Below are 17,105 nucleotides of genomic sequence, written 5' to 3'. Positions count from 1 at the left end.
CCTGAGCTGACATCAAGAGTCAGGTGCTGGGGCGCCTGGCTCAAGTCGGTTAAGTGTCTGACTTCAGCTCAGGTCATGATCTCACGGTCTGTGAGTTCAAGCCCCGCATTGGGCTCTGTGCTGATAGCTCAGAGCCTGGAGCCTGCTTCGGATTCTGTGTGTCCCTCTCTCTCTGCCCCTCCCGTGCTTATGCTCTGTCTCTCTGTCTCAAAAATAAATAAAAAATAAAAACATTAAAAAAAAATTAAAAATGTAAGCTTTAAAAAAAAAAAAAAAGTCAGGTGCTTAACTGGCTGAGCCACCCAAGTGCCCTGAGACTACTTCAGAGTCTTTCCTTGAATTTTCTGCAGCTTGACAGTTGACTATTTCCACTTTCTTAATGTACATTTTTTTTTGTTTGTTTTTTTGTGACACTTTTTCCTACTGATTTTTTTTTTCCTCAGCTGTTACTGTAGGATCTTTCTCTACTCCGTAACATTGTCCATCCTTGTTCTTTGCTTACTCTGCATCTATTTACAGGGCAATGCCTATGTTGTTAGTTTGAGTCCTTTGGTTGAAAGGACTAGATACAATGGAGCAGAGAGTTGGTTTCAGACTTAAATAAGAATCACTCCTGGGATGCCTGGGTGGGTCAGTTGGTTAAGCATCCACCTCTTGATTTCAGCTCAGGTCATGATCTCAGGTTGTGAGATCAAGCCCTGTGTTGGGCTCCACTCTGGGTGTGGAACCTGCTTGAAGTTCTCTGTCTCTCTGTCTCTCTGTCTCTCTGTCTCTCTTACTCTCTCTCTCTCACTCACTCACTTTGCCCACCTCCCTCTTTCTCCAACAATGACAACAACAAAAAAAGAATCACTCCTATCCTCTTTTCATCGCTTCCTCCACCAACCTACCAAAACACCCTTGGTTGAGCTGCATCACCAAAGTGGGCCACTGGAACTGGTGGGAGTACACCCTTTCACATGCTGTTCTGGAATGGAAGGAAGGTTGAGAACTGTGGGATACAATTCAAGCTCCTTGTTTTTTATTTAAAAAAAATTTTTTTTAATGTTTATTCATTTTTGAGAGACAGCAAGCATGAATAGGGGAGAGGTAGAGAGAAGCACCAAAGCAGGCACCAGACTCTGAGCTGTCAGCACAGAACCTGACATAGGGCCTAAACCCACAAGCTGTAAGATCATGACCTGAGCCGAAGTTGGACCCTTAACTGACTGAGCCACCCAGGCACCCCACAATCGAGGCTCCTTAATATGACACATCAGGCCTGTTACTGTTTTGCCCCTATCAACCTCTGTAATCTGCCACACCATTTTTTTGCATTTTCTGTTTTAGTAGTACCAAATTACATCTCACAGGATGTAACATGCTGTTTGTTTCATGTCTCCAGGCCTTTATTTGGACTTATTTTCCAATTTATCCTTCATAAGCTTATTTATGTATCACTTCTTGACTTCTACACTATTTAGTCATGTAAGCAGTTTTGTTGTTGCACATAGTAGACTGTATTGCATTTATTTTTGTAGTTGTTTTCTTTCCTAAATTATAATATCCTTGAGGACAGAACCCCTCTTAAGTATCTTTGTACCCCAATAAGCAGGCACAGCGCATACAGATATTAGGGCTTCGCTAAATACTGAACTGAATTGAAGCTGGGCATATAAGGTCCTGCAGCAGATCTGTTCTATCACGAAGTGTACTTTACCAGACTTTCCTTGTGGATTCTTTACAATTCAAGTATGTATTCCTTGTTCCCTTGAGAAAATAATGCTCAATAATAATAATAAAGAGATACAAGGAAAGAACAAAGAGCGTCTTGTGGGCTAGGCAGCGGGCTAATATATATTTATTCAAATGGAAGAAAGCTGAAGGGATGTAAACGGTGACCAGAGGAGGTTAATATGTTCTTCTTCAGGGACTAGGAGGAGCAAAGGATAAGCCTATGTAGTTAACCCTGGAGGTTTACTGTCAAGGGGCACCTTGGTGGCTCAGTTGGTTAAGCATCTGACTCTTGGTTTCTGCTCAGGTCATTTATCTCACGGTTTGTGAGTTCCAGCCTTGTGTCGGCACAGAGCCTGCTTGAGATTCTCTTTCTTCCTCTCTTTGCTCCCCCACCCCCCACCAATAAACAACAACAAAAAAAAAGGATAATTGAAGGACACCTGGGTGGCTTGGTCGGTTGAGAGTCCGAGTCTTGATTTTGGCTCAGGTCATTATCTCATGGTTCATGGGATCAAGCCCCACACCCCACATCGGGTTCCATGCTTATGATGTGGAGTCTCCTTGGATTCTCTCACTTCTCTCTCCGTCCCTCTTTCTTTCTCTCTCAAATAAACATCGGGGTGCCTGGGTGGCTCAGTCAGTTAAGTGTTGGGCTTCAGCTCAGGTCATGATCTCAGTTCGTGGGTTTGAGCCCCACATCAGGCTCTGTGCTGACAACTCTGAGCCTGGAGCCTGCTTCAAATTCTGTCTATCTGTCTCTGTCTCTCTGCCCCTCCCCTGCTCACACTCTGTCTCTCCCCAAAATAAATAAATTTTAAAAAATTAAATATTTAAAAAATATATCTTTAAAAAACAAAAAAAGAATTGAATCAGGAAAGCTGTGAGGTCCTGAAAAAGAGTTCTCTTACCTCCCAAGGCTCAGATCATGGTTTTTGTTTTTGTTTTCTTTCCACTTAGGTGCTGCAGAGCTTCAAGATAATGGACTATAGCCTCTTGATGTCAATCCATAACATAGATCATGCCCAACGAGAGCCCTTAGGCAACGAAACACAGTATTCAGTTGATACTCGCAGACCAGCCCCCCAAAAGGCTCTCTATTCCACAGCTATGGAATCTATCCAGGGCGAGGCTCGGCGAGGTGGCACCATGGAGACTGATGACCAGTGAGTGGGCTCAGGGACACCGGAAAGGAGAGCATAGACTCACTGTAGGTTTTTCTTGAGGAGGGGACCCAGCTTCTGGAATAAGAGTAGCCCTGATTCAGGAGTTAAGTTGACAGTATTAGTATTCATAGAACTATAGAATGAACTTTCTTAAGAATATAAAAAGAAAGGAAGAGGTCTCAAATTGGGGATTATAGCACATCTGAGAAAGAGAGCTATTCGAAATTAAAAGACTTTTTGAAAAGAATCTACTCAGGGTCTTAGACATGTCTGCCTATTATACTAAAACTTCACCAAAAGCAATTTGTTATAGGCAGCTTTATGGAAGATGTCCTTCTTACCACGGTGGATCTATCAGGGAAGCATATTTACCGTGAAGTATAAATGTCTTGTAGGTAGTTTCAGTTTTAAGTCACGGTAGAGGATACCATGACTCTCAAGAAGAGTGTCCTAGTGGGCGTGAAGTAAAATATGAAAGTACTGAGGAAGTTCAGTTATTGGAACGTTTCCAACATGGCTGAGTAGAGGTGATTTTAGATTCTCTTTGGTGGAATTAGGGTCGGAGGGGGAAGGTGAGTGAAACTTGGAGGCAAAGAGGTTGTAATACGTACTCCAGAGTGGTTCTTGGGGATGGAGGAAGGTTCTCTTCCCCAGTTTATGGGAGATGGGACGGTTATGTTTAGGTCTCAGTTCCCTGTCCTGATCTAACTCGAGTTTAAGAGAAGCCCCGTGTGCCAGGCCAAAGATTTTCTTACTCTTTTCTTGTCTTCCGGAACAGTATGGGTGGCATCCCGGCCCGCAATAGTAAAGGGGAAAGGCTGCTGCTTTATATTGGGATCATTGACATTCTTCAGTCTTACAGGTGAGGAGTGCACAGATCCCAAATGAGGGGGCAGAGTGGTTGCAGATAACCACTCACATTTCTCCTTCAGGTGGGTTTGTCACTAAATTCTTCCTGAAATAAGAACAGTGAGTTGCAACCCGGCTGCTTACCTCATTAGGTTTTAAATGGTGGTTTGGTTCATTGATTTTGCCTGTCTCCCTGGCTTCATTACCCTGCCACTTCCCCAAACATAACACACACCTCTGTGGAGAGCTGAGTCAGTCCTCAGAAGCACCAGGGTAGAATACACCATCTGTCTGGCTCTTTGTGAGAAACCTGTGAGATGAGTCACACTCCACATTGGGATACAGCTGGAAACACGTTCCCCTTTCCTCAGAGGAAAAACAAGAGGATCACTGTGTTCTGTGCAGAGTGTTAGCCTGTGGAACGGAGGTAGTGAGGTGGTAGTGAGGGGAGAGCTGGGAATGCTGGATCCCATGTTTCAGCTACTACTGAGGATTGGACAATACTTGGTTTACCGTTTCAGCGTCATCATCCAGTTTTAATTCCTCTCTTCCCCCTAGTAGCATACCCATCTATTCCTTCAGTTCTCCTTTTGTAATAAATGCTCTTGTCTCTGACTTACCAGGGACATAATTACTGCTCTCTTTCTATGGGGAGCTAAGTGACTTCCCTGGAAACAGCTTTGATCTCCATGTTGAACAAGCATGACTGTGTCTGTTCTTTGGAAAGCCAGTTTTATAGAGGGAGTGCTTTCCCAGCTTCTTCAACTCTAAAAGAGAAAACTGTGTCATTCACTTAACTGTGGGGCTGTGTGATAAACATTTTTCTCGGCAGGTTTGTTAAGAAGTTGGAGCACTCTTGGAAAGCTCTGGTACATGATGGGGTGAGTAGCAGTTTGCTAGAGGCTCTCCTGCCTCCTTCAGTTCTGATTTGCCCCCTCCATTTGTTCTTATTTTGTTTGTGGGTTCTGCCCTTCTGCTTGGGTCCCAGCCTAGGGGAAAGCAGCCCTAGGACTAAATAGAGGCCCTCTTGCTGGGCCTCCCCATCTCTAACTCTGCAGCCCTCTCTTCTGCTCTGCAGGACACCGTATCGGTGCATCGGCCAGGCTTCTATGCTGAACGGTTCCAACGCTTCATGTGCAACACAGTGTTCAAGAAGATACCCTGTAAGTGGCTTCTACCAGATGACCCCCCAGTGCCTCCCTTACTCCAGGAGATGGGGGGGCAAGACACCTCTGTCAGGGAACTGCCAAAGCCTCTTCTGCTCTACCCACATCCCGTGAGAACTGCTGCCCGTCTTTATGTCAGTCACTCTGTCTGTCCCCGTGGTTTCCGAGTTGCTGCTTTCCCCCTGGCTGTCCCTCCGTGTGTCATTGAGGTGAGGGGCATTTCTGGGAAGTGGGATTGGTGGGGAAAAAGTGTCGTTGTGGGAGTAGGATCCACGCCACAGGCTGAGATAGAGCCAGACTTACAGAGATAGACAAGGATATCACAGGTGTTCTATTTTCTGTTCGTATCCCCAGTGCCAAGGAATTCTCAGAGTGGGATCAAAGGGTTGGAGAAGCAGTTACTGATTTCTGCTTAGCAGTCCTTCTCACTCTCTTCCCTCAACTTTTGTGACTGGAAAGTGCCAGTATTCTTCTTCCCAAACCTTCCATGCTGTTGACCCTGGCACATTTCCAACTCCTCCTTCCCATCTCCTCATCTTAGGCCTCAGTCGTCCCTCAGTGCGGCAGAGAGGACTTAGGCATGCCAGACAGTCTTAAAGAAACATGGAAAAATCTTTTCAAAGTCTTTTCAAAGTGATATATAAACAAGTGTAAAGTATCACGGTGCTGTGTGCGTAAGTGCTACGAGGATGCAGAGTGAAAGGGTCATCTTCGTCAGCTTGACCTGGAGGACGTTACTAAAGAACAAGGGGATGACGGAGCGGAGGACGTCTCATCGGGTGGAAGCAAAGCCATCGAGGTTGCGTGTAGCAGGGGAAAGATGTGTGTGTGTGTGTGTGTGTGTGTGTCTCCTTTCGTCTAGGTTCTCTGCTTTCCAAAGTGAGGTGACCCAAGATGCACACCCTGTGCTCTGAAGAGTAGTTAATAGAGCTTGTCTTTGTTGACATTAGTCCTTTTGCCCGCTTTGCAGAGCACCTTTGGGTTTGTGTTGGGGGTGCTGGCAATTTGTATCTGTGTCTTGGTGATGGTTTCTTAGGTGGGTGCTAAGTAGGCTTTCTCTTTCCCTTTTGAAGTGAAGCCCTCTCCTTCCAAAAAGTTTCGGTCTGGCTCATCTTTCTCTCGGCGAGCAGGCCCCAGCGGCAACTCCTGCATTACTTACCAGACATCGGTCTCTGGGGAACACAAGGCACAAGTGACAACAAAGGCGGAAGTGGAGCCAGGTCAGCGCCAGGGCTGGGGCTCTCATGTGCGTGGGCACTCCCTCCCTTCCTTCGGAGCCCTATCTTATCTGCCTAGGACCTCTACTCTCCATTCCTGTCCAGGAAAAGCCAAGTTGCTTCATTTTTTTTCCCCCCGTATTTTCCCCACCCCATTTTGTCTTTTTTATTTATTGATTTTCTTCCCTTTTCTTTTTTCCAGGCGTCCACTTCGGTCGTCCTGATGTTTTACCTCAGACTCCACCTTTGGAGAAAATCAGTGAGGTCACGACTATTCCTGACCCCTATTTCTCACCTGTAGTTGGAGAGACTTTACAAATGCAAACTACAAGGTTGGTTCCTTGGCCCCTTTCTCCATATAATCTTTTGATGTCTCCCTTCAGGTCCTTAGGAACCTCCATAAGTTGTTTCTTCAAGAGATCATGGTCATTTGCTCCTCACTAGATTTTTGCAGGTTTACTTTCTTTTAGCTGATCTTTAGTGATTTGGAAAAGTGTCAGTATCTCTCCATCTTTAGGGGGGTGTGCAAGACTTTTCTGATATTCAGTCAAAACACGCCCCAACCAACCCTTTATCTCCTGTTGAGTTAGATGAGAATTCTCTGCTTATTTTGTAAGCCTGGGAAGATTCCTGGGCAGTGAAGAAAATGAACAGTCAATCTTGCAAAAGAATCCAGTATGAAGATTGTGATTTAATTTTGTAACATGGTGTGTTGATTATCTATTCCATCATAAAACATTAACCTAAAACTTGTGGCTTAAAATAACAAGCATATATCATAGTTTCTGTGGGTCAGAATCTGGGTCTTTCATGAAGTGTTGGCCAGGATTTCTGTCTTGTCTGGAAGGTTTGACTGAGAGGCTTCACTTCTAAGCTCATTTATGTGCTTATTGGCAGCATTCAGTTCCTTGTGGGTTACTGGACAGAGGACATTAGTTCCTCACCAGCTGTTGGCTGGGGACCTCCCTGTTCTTTGCCACGTGAGCCTCTCTGTTAGGACAACTCAGCACATAGCAGCTGGCTTCTCTCAAGAGTGAGTAAATGAGAGTGCATGCACCTTTGCAGAAGCCATAATCTTTTTGTAACCTAACCTCAAGATTGACATCCTGTCACCTGTACTGCATTGTAGTCGCTAAATGTGGCCCACACGCCCACACTCACAAGGAGAAGGGCTTACACAAAGGTATGAATATCAGGAAGCAGAGATCATGGGGAGCCACCTAACGAGCGACCTGTCACAGTCCATCTTCTGGCCCCCAATAATTCACATCCCTCCATGTGCAAAATGCGTTCATTGGCTCCCATGGTCTCTAAAAGTCCCATCCCCATTATAGCAGCAGCTCAAATTCCAGAATTTTGTCCTCTGAATTAGGTCTTGGTTTGAACGAATTCTCCAGGTGGTGTTCCTCCAGTATAGTTCCTCTCAGTCTTTTGACCTGTGAAAAATAAAGAGGTTTTCTCCCTTCATACCCAGCAGACAGTGGTGAGGCAGTAAGGAGATAACCACTGTACACATTCCTGTACAAAAAGAGGAGCGAAGGAGGCACAGAGGAGTCACTGGTGCATAGCTAAGTCCAAAATCCAGCGATTGTTGGAGTTTCTTTTATCAAGTCTCAAAACATGGGGGTAATTCTCCATGGCTCTTGGCTCCACCATTTGGAGTCTTGGTTTTGCTTTCTGGGTCTTACCTTTTCACAAAAGGTAGAATGTGTTTGCAGCTGAGTAGTTTTGTCAGCCTGCTCTCTTGCCAGTACAATTTTAGGGTCCATTGGTCTCTTCATTTTGTACTGTTTCTGTCCCTTTCAGTCCAAGCTGGTAATGTTTCTGTTGTTATAATGCCCTCAAAGATTTGTGGACCTCCTATGAATCTCATTAGGATTTAGTCCTTCAGACAAAAGCCACACCCACAGATACTGACCGTCTTGATATAAGCCCTGTGCTTCGAGAGGATCTACAAGACATTAATCTTTTTGGATGGCCTTTTGCATGATTGAATAGTACTGTAATCAACAAACTTTGATTTTTCTGAGGTCTCAAAAAAATGTTTTACAGTCATAGCATTGGCTTTGTCTTTAGGGCACATTTTCCTGGTAGTGCTCAGGTTATAAAACCTTGCTTGTTCACAAGCCGTTTCTTAACTTCAGCGTGGTTTGCTATCTGGAGGGGCTCAGAATTTTCAAAACCATTAAGTCCTGGCAAGTCCTCCTTTTATTTAATAGTCCTTCCCTTAATCTTTTTCTTCTCTTAAGTTTTATTCTAAGCATTATTAAGAAGGAATTGCATGGCACCTTCAGGACTTTGCTTAGAATTCTCCTTTGCTAGATCACCCAGTTCATTAGGTACATATTCTACTTTTCACATAACTGCATATGATATTGTTGCTAAACTTTGTTCCACTAAATTCCTTCACTTGCCAGTAAGATCTTTCTCACTCTCCTTTCAGCCCACACTGGCCACTCACCCATTCAAGTCTAAAATTCTACAGTATATTCATGGCACCTTTAAACTTTCACTAAAACTCTCTTTAAAGCCCACTTCCCTCTTCCAAAGCTACTTCCACTTTTTAGATTTTTAGTTCAGCAGCACTTCATTTTCAAGTACAAAAAGCTGTATTATTGATTGTGTAATAAATTACCTCCAACTTGGCAGCTAAAAACTACAAACATTTATTATCTCAGATTTTATGTGGCTTAAATACTTCATTGTGACTTAGCTGGGTGCCTTTGGCTCAGAGTCTCTCAGGAGATTACATTCAAGCTGTTTGTAAGGGAAGTAGCCTCATCTGGAGGCTCGCCTGAGGAAGGATCCATTTCCAAGCTCACTTATGTGGTTGTTGGCAAGATTCAGTTCCTTGCAGGCTGTTGGCCAGTGGTACTTCCTTAGTTCCTTGTCACATGCTTCTCTCCATGTGGCAGCTGGCTTCTCTCAGAGCAAACAGTGAGAACATGAGCCAAAGAGGAAGCTAGGTAGGGTATTTGGTAACCTAATCTCAGAATTGATGTTTTCTCATCTGTCCACTAGAAGAGAATCACTAAATCCAGCCTACAGTCAAAAGAAAATTTTACAATGGCATAAATATCAGGCAGCAGTGATCACTGAGTGCCTGCCACACCTGGGAATTGAGGACAGAAGGGGAGGATATTAGGAAATACTTTGTAGTACTCAAGATGATAAATAGTTAATTAAAATGGCATGCTTCTAAATCTGGTAGTTTCTTAACCTTTTCTTTCTGAATCCTAAATCGATCTTGAAGTGAAATATGGAGAAGCAGTATAAGATCTGACTTGAAAGGAGGGTCCTTTTTCTTTTTTATCTTCTAATACTTCTCTCTGCCTCCATTTTTTTTTCTCCTGTTAGTTCAATCCTCTTGGAAAAGCCTGAAGTTGCAGAGTCAGAGTTCACCCATGTGAGTGTCTGGGATGTGGGGGAGGTAAATGCTTTGAAGGGTATAAAGATGATCACTGATGGAGTGGAACAAGGAGTTAATTGGCAAGGTTAGAGGGACTGGGTGCCCCCCTAAATCTTGCCTTTTTAAATTTTGTGGTTTGGGAACCTTGTACTTGCAAGCAGAGACTGAAATAGAAGAAGACTTCTTAACTCTTCTAATCAGGTTGAAATTAACTTGAATTCCATTCCTGGCTCCTCATCTCATACTCCACATCCTTAATTTTACACTCTTTCCCTTTCCAGTGAGCAAAAAAATTCAGAAGACTTAGAACAAGATTCTACCAGCTTCGTGATCCCAAGATGCCAGCCCTTGCCCCAGCAATGCTGAGTTTTCTTCTTCGTGGTCATCACAGAAGAAGCATATTGGAGGCTAGGGGGGGCTGTCTCTTTCCTGAAGAAGATCGTCTTCTCCCTCCCTTTCCTTACAAATGGGCCTTAGTGCCTCGGACAGTTGAGGACAGCAGTGTCCTCCCCACTTCTGAGTTGAGTGGCATGCGTTTTCAACTGGCCAGCCTTGGCTTCCACAAATGAATTGTTTTCAAGCCCCCAATTCTTCCTGCTAGAAGCGGGGTTGCTGCACTTGGTGGTTTTCTTCCTCCTCATCTACCCTTCACCAGGAGCTGGACTCTTATTTCCTCAGGACAGACTGGCTGGCACCTTATCTCCACCTTAGCTCTTTCTCTGGAAGAAGACCCTGGTAACTTTTGTAAAGGTTTTGGGGGAGTAATGGTGTTAAACCAACTCCCAACTTCCTTTTTTTTTTTTTTTATTTTCTTAAAAAAAAAGGAAAAGAAAGACTAGTGCACAGCACACAATTTCAAGCTAGTTTCAGATCAAAACTCCAGAAGTGTTGGAGAGCTGCCTGTTCATGGGGTTCCCTCAGAAGAGCCCCCTGGTGTTTGAGAAATGGAAGTGTGGAACTGCTTTGCCAAGAGCAGCACCTCTTTAACTCCACCTCTCTTGATGAATTTCTTAAGCCTGAAGGAATGGAGAGAGTGGGACATGGGGTAATCTTTACCCCTTTGGTTGAAACAGAAGGGCAGTCATGGGGCTGGAAGATCAGAGCCCTTCCTAGGCAGGACCCGACTCACTGTGGGGCCATCACGATTATTACTGTTCTGCAATTTGAAATATATTCTGCTTGTTTTTCTAAATATGAAGACTTAATCAAATGAATTTGGATCCTTCTCGAAAGGTTTCTTCCTTGCCCTTCCCACCTTTTCTGACAAAGTTCTGCTGTTCGTGGAGTTCAAGTAGAAAGGGGACACCTGTGTCCATTTAACAGGCAGTCTAGCTATGAGGCTAGAGGATATTCTCTTAGACTCACGGGGAGCCAGCAGATTCTTGCGTAGGTGAGGTTATTGCTGTGCCACATGCCCTGCCCCTTCTCATACAGAGAACTCGGAAATGGGAGCTTTGTAATCCCTCTGTTCCCATCTCCAAGAGTTGTGGTTCCCCATCTGATCCTCCTACTCCTGCCAGGGGAAGAAGGAGGCCTGGCATCTCAGGCAGATTGTTGAAGACTCTCCTGTCCATCCCACCCGACCTTGATAGTAGGGTAGCCCATCCCCCAAGTAACTGTCTATATTAGACACCCCCAGCCAGTTTCTGGCTGCCTGTCTTTGCTGCCATGTTCTTTTTTACAAGAAGGAAAGAAACAATTCTTGCTATTTTTTTTCATAATTTACTATTTATGATGTATTTAAGTGTTTTATTCAGGACAGAGTTCTGTAGGGGGTGGGAGGGAATATTTGAGGGAGGCTGGGTCTTAGGGAAGGGAGTGGGGAATCAACATTTTTATGAAGTGTCATTATTTGCCTCTACTTTGTATTGTTCAGAAATCGCAAATGCAATATAAAAGTGATAAATCCTTGGTTTTAATGTATTAAACTTTCATCAGTTATTTAGACCTCTTGTTTCTTCCTAATTCTTTTTCATAACACCGTACGCTCCATCTCCTGCCCCTGTTCAGGCTCCATGTTCTTTGTGTTTCTCTGAGCGAATACTGTGTCTTCCCCAGGTTCCTTCAGTCTGGTGCAGGCTGGTGCTGGCTTCATTCCTTACCTTCCAGCCACCCCTCCACCATAACAACTTCAATTTGACAGGGAAAAGCGGTGAGTGAAGAAGGGAATTACCGTAGGTCTGTTGCCTAGAAGGCAACCCATTTTAACTGATGGATCTTGGGATCCAGCGCTGAAAATCTTCCTCAAGTTTAGGAGGAAAGGAGAGGGACACAGCAAGATTGAGACAAGTTGGTCTTCAGATTCCCTCTTTCCTTCCCCCAACCTGGCCCTAAGGCATCACTTAGAAGAGCATAGAGAAAGCATCCCTCAGTTCTGTTTTCCTCTTCTGTGAGGTTGAGCTTAGTTAGGCTCTTTTACTGTGATGGGAAACTAGGCCAAAGAGGGGGTGTTCATTCTAAGGCTTGTAGGTGGGGGGCTTTGGAGAGAAGCAAGTTAATACTATTCTTTCCACAGCACTATTCCTTAACCTTGTTAAGATCATTCTACAAATATATAAGCGGCAGGTAGCAAGCAATGCACTGGGCAGTGGAGGTCAAAAGAAGTAATTGACCTTCAAGAGTGTATAGTGTACATACATGTGTGTACACAAAAACAACATGTTAGATGGGATACAGTTAAGGATTTCAGTTGTCTGGAGAATGGTACGGAATATGTAAGAAGAAAATTAGAGGTCACTGTGGACCAGAAGTGTTGAAGAAAGTTGTACTTGAGCCCAAGGTCCTAGAGGTGTCTCTCCAGAACAGAACAAGGAAGAGAGCACAGCAGAAGCAATAGTGGAGGAGACTTGAATGAGAATCTTGGTGTAGGTGGAGGACACACAGGAAACCCTGACTGCTAGACTGAGGAATTTTTTATTTCATTTTATTGTTTAAAAAAAATTAAAAAAAAAAATTTTTTTTTTTAACATTTATTTTCTTTTTGAGACAGAGACAGAGTATGAACAGGGGAGGGGCAGAGAGAGAGGGAGACACAGAATCTGAAACAGGCTCCAGGCTCTGAGCTGTTAGCACAGAGCCCGACGTGGGGCTCAAACTCACGGACCGTGAGATCATGACCTGAGCCGAAGTCAGACGCTTAACCGAGCGAGCCACCCAGGCGCCCCTGTTTGTAAAATTTTTAATATTTATTTATTTTTGAGAGAATGGGATCGGGGGAAGGGGCAGAGAGACAGAGACAGAGAGTCTGTCAGCTGAGCTGTCAGCAGAGCCCGACACAGGGCTGAAACTCATGGACCGCGAGATCCTGACCTGAGCCGAAGCTAGACGATTAACCGACTGAGCCACCCGGGTGCCCCGGAATTTTTTATTTTAAATTACTATGGGCAGTGAGGAACTGTAGAATGTTTTTTGCCTGTAGGACACGATCAAAATAATTCCAAGACTAATCTGTTGACAAAGTTCTCTCAAAGTATCGGATAGGAGAAGCAGACTGATTAGACTATAATAATTCAGGAGTGAGGTGGTGATAAAAAAGCAAACTATGATAGAACAAGTAATTGGAGTAAAAGGAACTGGGGATTCTCAGTTTTGAATGTAAGCCATAGGCTCAGCCTTCCTTTAGACTGGATAAGGAGAAAACTTCTTCCCTAATAGGACTTGAATCTGAACATGTTTTAGGCATAAGTGGTCTTTCTGCCACTCTTACCTGTTATGCTGAATAGGTGCAGTAGACACCCTCTGATGGTCAGAGGGCCCCTCTAATGAGCAGCAGCTGCTACTTCCACATAAAAGTTTAGGAAAGTAAGAGACCATGGTTTAACGTTTTTCTTTTCAGCATGTCGATCTCAGCTATTCTGAAAGTTATTCACTAGAATTGGGATCTCATCCCTTCTTGCCATAGATTCCAGATTAAACTGTGTATTCTTTAGTTTTTCTTCCTCTTTTTTTTTTTTTTTAAATTTTTTTTTCAACGTTTATTTATTTTTGGGACAGAGAGAGACAGAGCATGAATGGGGGAGGGGCAGAGAGAGAGGGAGACACAGAATCGGAAACAGGCTCCAGGCTCTGAGCCATCAGCCCAGAGCCCGACGCGGGGCTCGAACTCACAGACCGTGAGATCGTGACCTGGCTGAAGTCGGACGCTTAACCGACTGCGCCACCCAGGCGCCCCACTTCCTCTTTTCTTAAATATTTTATTTTGAAGTAATCACTACACCTAACATGGGGGCTCGAACTTACAACCCCGAGATCAAGAGTAGAGTCGCAAGCCAACTGGGCCAGCCAGGTGCTCCTCTTTAGTTTTTCAAGGACACAAAAAGGTCAATATCATTTGAAAAATTACTTTCTAGAAGTTCATTATACAGCATCTTTTTCCAATTCTCTCACTTAATGGAAATTTCCAACCAAAAGAGTAGTGAACCACCATGTATGCATTGTCCAGCTTTCAATAATTATCAACAGAAATAAGGCCAATCTATCTCACCTATTACTTTCTTTTTTTAGTTTTTTTAATGTTTTATTTATTTTTGACAGCATGAGTGGGGGAGGGGCAGAGAGAGAGGGAGACACAGAATCCGAAGCAGGCTCCAGACTGCTCGATGTGGGGCTCGAACTCAGACCGTGAGATCATGACCTGAGCCGAAGTCGGACGTTCAACCGACTGAGCCACCCAGGTGCCCCTCACTTATTACTTTCTAGTCCATCCCCACTTTCTTTCTGCACCTCCAGAGGATTAAGTTAAAATAAATCCCAGACACCGTATTCTTTCATCCACAAATACTTCAACATTTAACTGAGATAGGGACCCTTTTTAAAAATATATATAGGGGTAGGGTCGCCTGGGTGGCTCAGTCAGTTAAGTGTCCGACTTCAGCTCAGGTCAAGATCTCATGGTTTGTGGGTTTGAGCCCCACGTCGGGTTCTGTGCTGACAGCTCAGAGCCTGGAGACTGCTTCGGATTCTGTGTCTCCCTCTCTCTCTCTGCCCCTTCCCTGCTTGCACTCTGTCTCTCTCTGTCTTTCAAAAATAAGTAAATGTTTAAAAAAATTTTTTAAATAAAAAAATAAACATATATGGGGTAAAAAAATTATATATATATATATAGAGAGAGAGAGAGAGGCACCTAGGTGGCTCAGTAGGTTGACTAAGTCTGACTCTTGGTCTTGGCTCAGTTCTTGGTCTCGCGGTTCATGAGTTCTAGCCCCGCATTGATCGGGCTCTGTGCCATCAGCACAGACTGGGATTGTCTCTCCTCTCTGCCCCTCCCCTGCTTGTGCTTGCTCTCTCAAAATAAACACAAACTTTAATATATATATAACTATATTATCATGCCTTAAAATTTTCTTAATAACAAATCTCCAGCCAGTGGTCAGAGTTAGCTAATTGTCTTACAGATGAATTTTTGTTAATAGTTTTTTTGACCCTAATCTCTCTTGAACTCCCTCTAAGGTTTTGCCCCCACCACCCAACCAAAACTTTTAATAAGGTCACTGGTGACCATCTGGCTAAATATGTCCGTCCTCTGACATGGCAGCAGCATCTGACAGCTTCTTATTCCCTCCTCTTGGCTTCTGGGATACTACTTTCACAGGTTGTAGCATGGTGCTACACTGCTACATCTCTTTTTTTGTGCCTGCCTCTCTAGCCTCTAAATGTTGAAGTGCCCCCAAACTCAATAATAGGACCCCTTCTTTCAGTCTACATTCATTCCCTAAGTAATTTTTTAAGTCCTCACAGTAGCCTAAAGACCTGTATAATTTGTTCAAACCCCATATCACCTCATGATCTAAAGACTATCTCAATGTCGGCTAAAAGCTCCCAAATTTCTGTCTCCAGCCTAGACCTTTCCTTTGAACTGCAAATTCCTATATCCACCCGTTTACTTGACATCTAGATCCAGGTGTCTAATAGGCATCTTAAACCTAACCGTGACCAAAGCTGAATTTCTGGTTCTTGTCCCTCCTAACCCATCTTCAGAAATAGTGATGGGGCATCTGACTGGCTCGGTAGAGCCTGCCACTCTTGATCACAGGGTTGTGAGATCAAGCCCCACGTTGCACATGGAGACTACCTTAAGAAAAAAAAAATTGATTAAAAGAAATAATGACTCCATGCTTCTAGTTGTCTAGAATCAACCGGTGTCTTCCTTAACACTCCCTTCCCTTAAAACCTCCATCAGATCCATTGGCAAATTCTGTCAGTTTTGTATTTTATGAAATACTTGAAACCCAACCATGTATCACCATTTCACCCTTGTTACCACCCTAGAATAAGCCATCGTCATATTATCTGATCACTGAAGTGGTCTCCTAAACCGGTTTATCTCCTGCTCTTTTCCCCAAGGTCATTTCTCTGTAGCAGCCAAAGTGATACTGTTAAAACACAAGTCAAATCCTGTCAATCTGTTGAAAACTGCAACGGCTCCTTAACTCACTCAGAATCCTTAAAATGATCTATGAGACTGTACACCAACCTCTATACTTTACTACATTTGCTTCTCTGGTCTTCTTCCTCCCTCTGTCCCTCTACTCCCACCCTAGTAGACTCCAAGTTCTTAAGTACATTCTTGCCTCAGGTCATTTTCACTTGTTCTTTTCCCCAGGTATCCTTTAGGTGTCTATAATATAAGGCTTCCCTAATATCCTATTTATATAAAATAGAAACCACATCCACCCGGGTTTAATTTTCTCTGAAGTGATCACCATTACTTGAAAACAAATTTATATATTTATTTATATTTTTAATGTAATGCAATATATTTCACATAGAAATATATAATTTTAATATATAAAATAATATATAAATATAAAAGTATATATATTAAATTATATAAATACATAATATTTATATTTTATTTATTCATTTATTTGCTTGCTTCCTCACTGGCTTACTGTCTGCCTTCCCCCATAGAATGTAAGCTCTGTGAGGGCAGGATTTTGTTTTGTTCCCCTCCAAGAGCCCAGAATAGTGCCTGAGCCACAGATAAATGAGTGGATTGTTTTGTTCTTTTTTTCATTATAGAGCTCTCGTTTTACCAAAATGTGATGCTATCAGATTTTGTCTTTTGTGCACATTGTTGCAACTCTCATTTCTCTTAACAGCTTCTGACATAATGCTAACAGGACATCTCTGTTCAAAGAGAGTATTGGTTCTTGATTCTCTAGGTTGAATTAAGTCAATCTATTTCTCACTCTCATTTTTTTTTAGTTTGTTTATTTATTTTGAGAGAGAGAGCAAGAGGGGGAGTGGGGGGGGGACACAGAGAGAGAAGGAGTGAGAGAGAGGATCCCAAGGGGACTCCGAGCTGTCAGCGTGGGGCCCAACTTGGGGCTCATCTCACCAACCATCAGATCATGACCTGAGCTGAAATCAAGAGTCAGACGTTTAACCAACTGAGCTACCCAGGCGCCCCTCACTATCTCATTTTTTGATGGTCATTATATTTTGTATTCTTTGCAATATCTCCATAGACTTTTAAAAGTGTAGTAACTAGGGGCGCCTGGGTGGCTCAGTCGGTTGGGCATCTGACTTTGGCTCAGGTTATGGTCTCAGGACTCGTGAGTTCAATCCCTGCGTCTGGCTCTGT

General features: G+C 43.5%; 1 protein-coding gene across 9 annotated transcripts in view; it reads left to right on the top strand.

The window, feature by feature from the left end:
• Positions 1-9,917, top strand: part of PIP5K1A (phosphatidylinositol-4-phosphate 5-kinase type 1 alpha) — a 39,782-nt gene extending 29,865 nt beyond the window's left edge. For 3 of the 9 annotated variants that reach the window (XR_005786414.1, XR_005786411.1, XR_005786412.1), the window contains 9 exons: positions 2,674-2,879; positions 3,658-3,741; positions 4,561-4,609; positions 4,807-4,891; positions 5,968-6,114; positions 6,314-6,443; positions 7,009-7,144; positions 9,469-9,517; positions 9,802-9,866. Coding sequence is in view for 5 of the 9 variants with exons in the window: in XM_040461229.1 (XP_040317163.1) it covers positions 2,674-2,879; positions 3,658-3,741; positions 4,561-4,609; positions 4,807-4,891; positions 5,968-6,114; positions 6,314-6,443; positions 7,009-7,108 (801 nt within the window). In the remaining 4 variants the exon portion in view is untranslated. Of the gene's footprint in view, positions 1-2,673; positions 2,880-3,657; positions 3,742-4,560; positions 4,610-4,806; positions 4,892-5,967; positions 6,115-6,313; positions 6,444-7,008; positions 7,145-9,468; positions 9,523-9,801 lie in introns of those variants that run through there. The other 6 variants (XM_040461230.1, XM_040461231.1, XR_005786413.1 and 3 more) reach the window with 5 other exon arrangements.
• Positions 9,918-17,105: the final 7,188 nt, after the last annotated feature.

The sequence above is a fragment of the Herpailurus yagouaroundi genome, unplaced genomic scaffold, assembly GCF_014898765.1.
Source record: "Herpailurus yagouaroundi ecotype Mexico unplaced genomic scaffold, PumYag 254, whole genome shotgun sequence".
NCBI lineage: Eukaryota > Metazoa > Chordata > Mammalia > Carnivora > Felidae > Herpailurus > Herpailurus yagouaroundi.
Note: the sequence above shows the minus strand (reverse complement) of the source record. Positions and strands in the feature narration are given on the sequence as shown.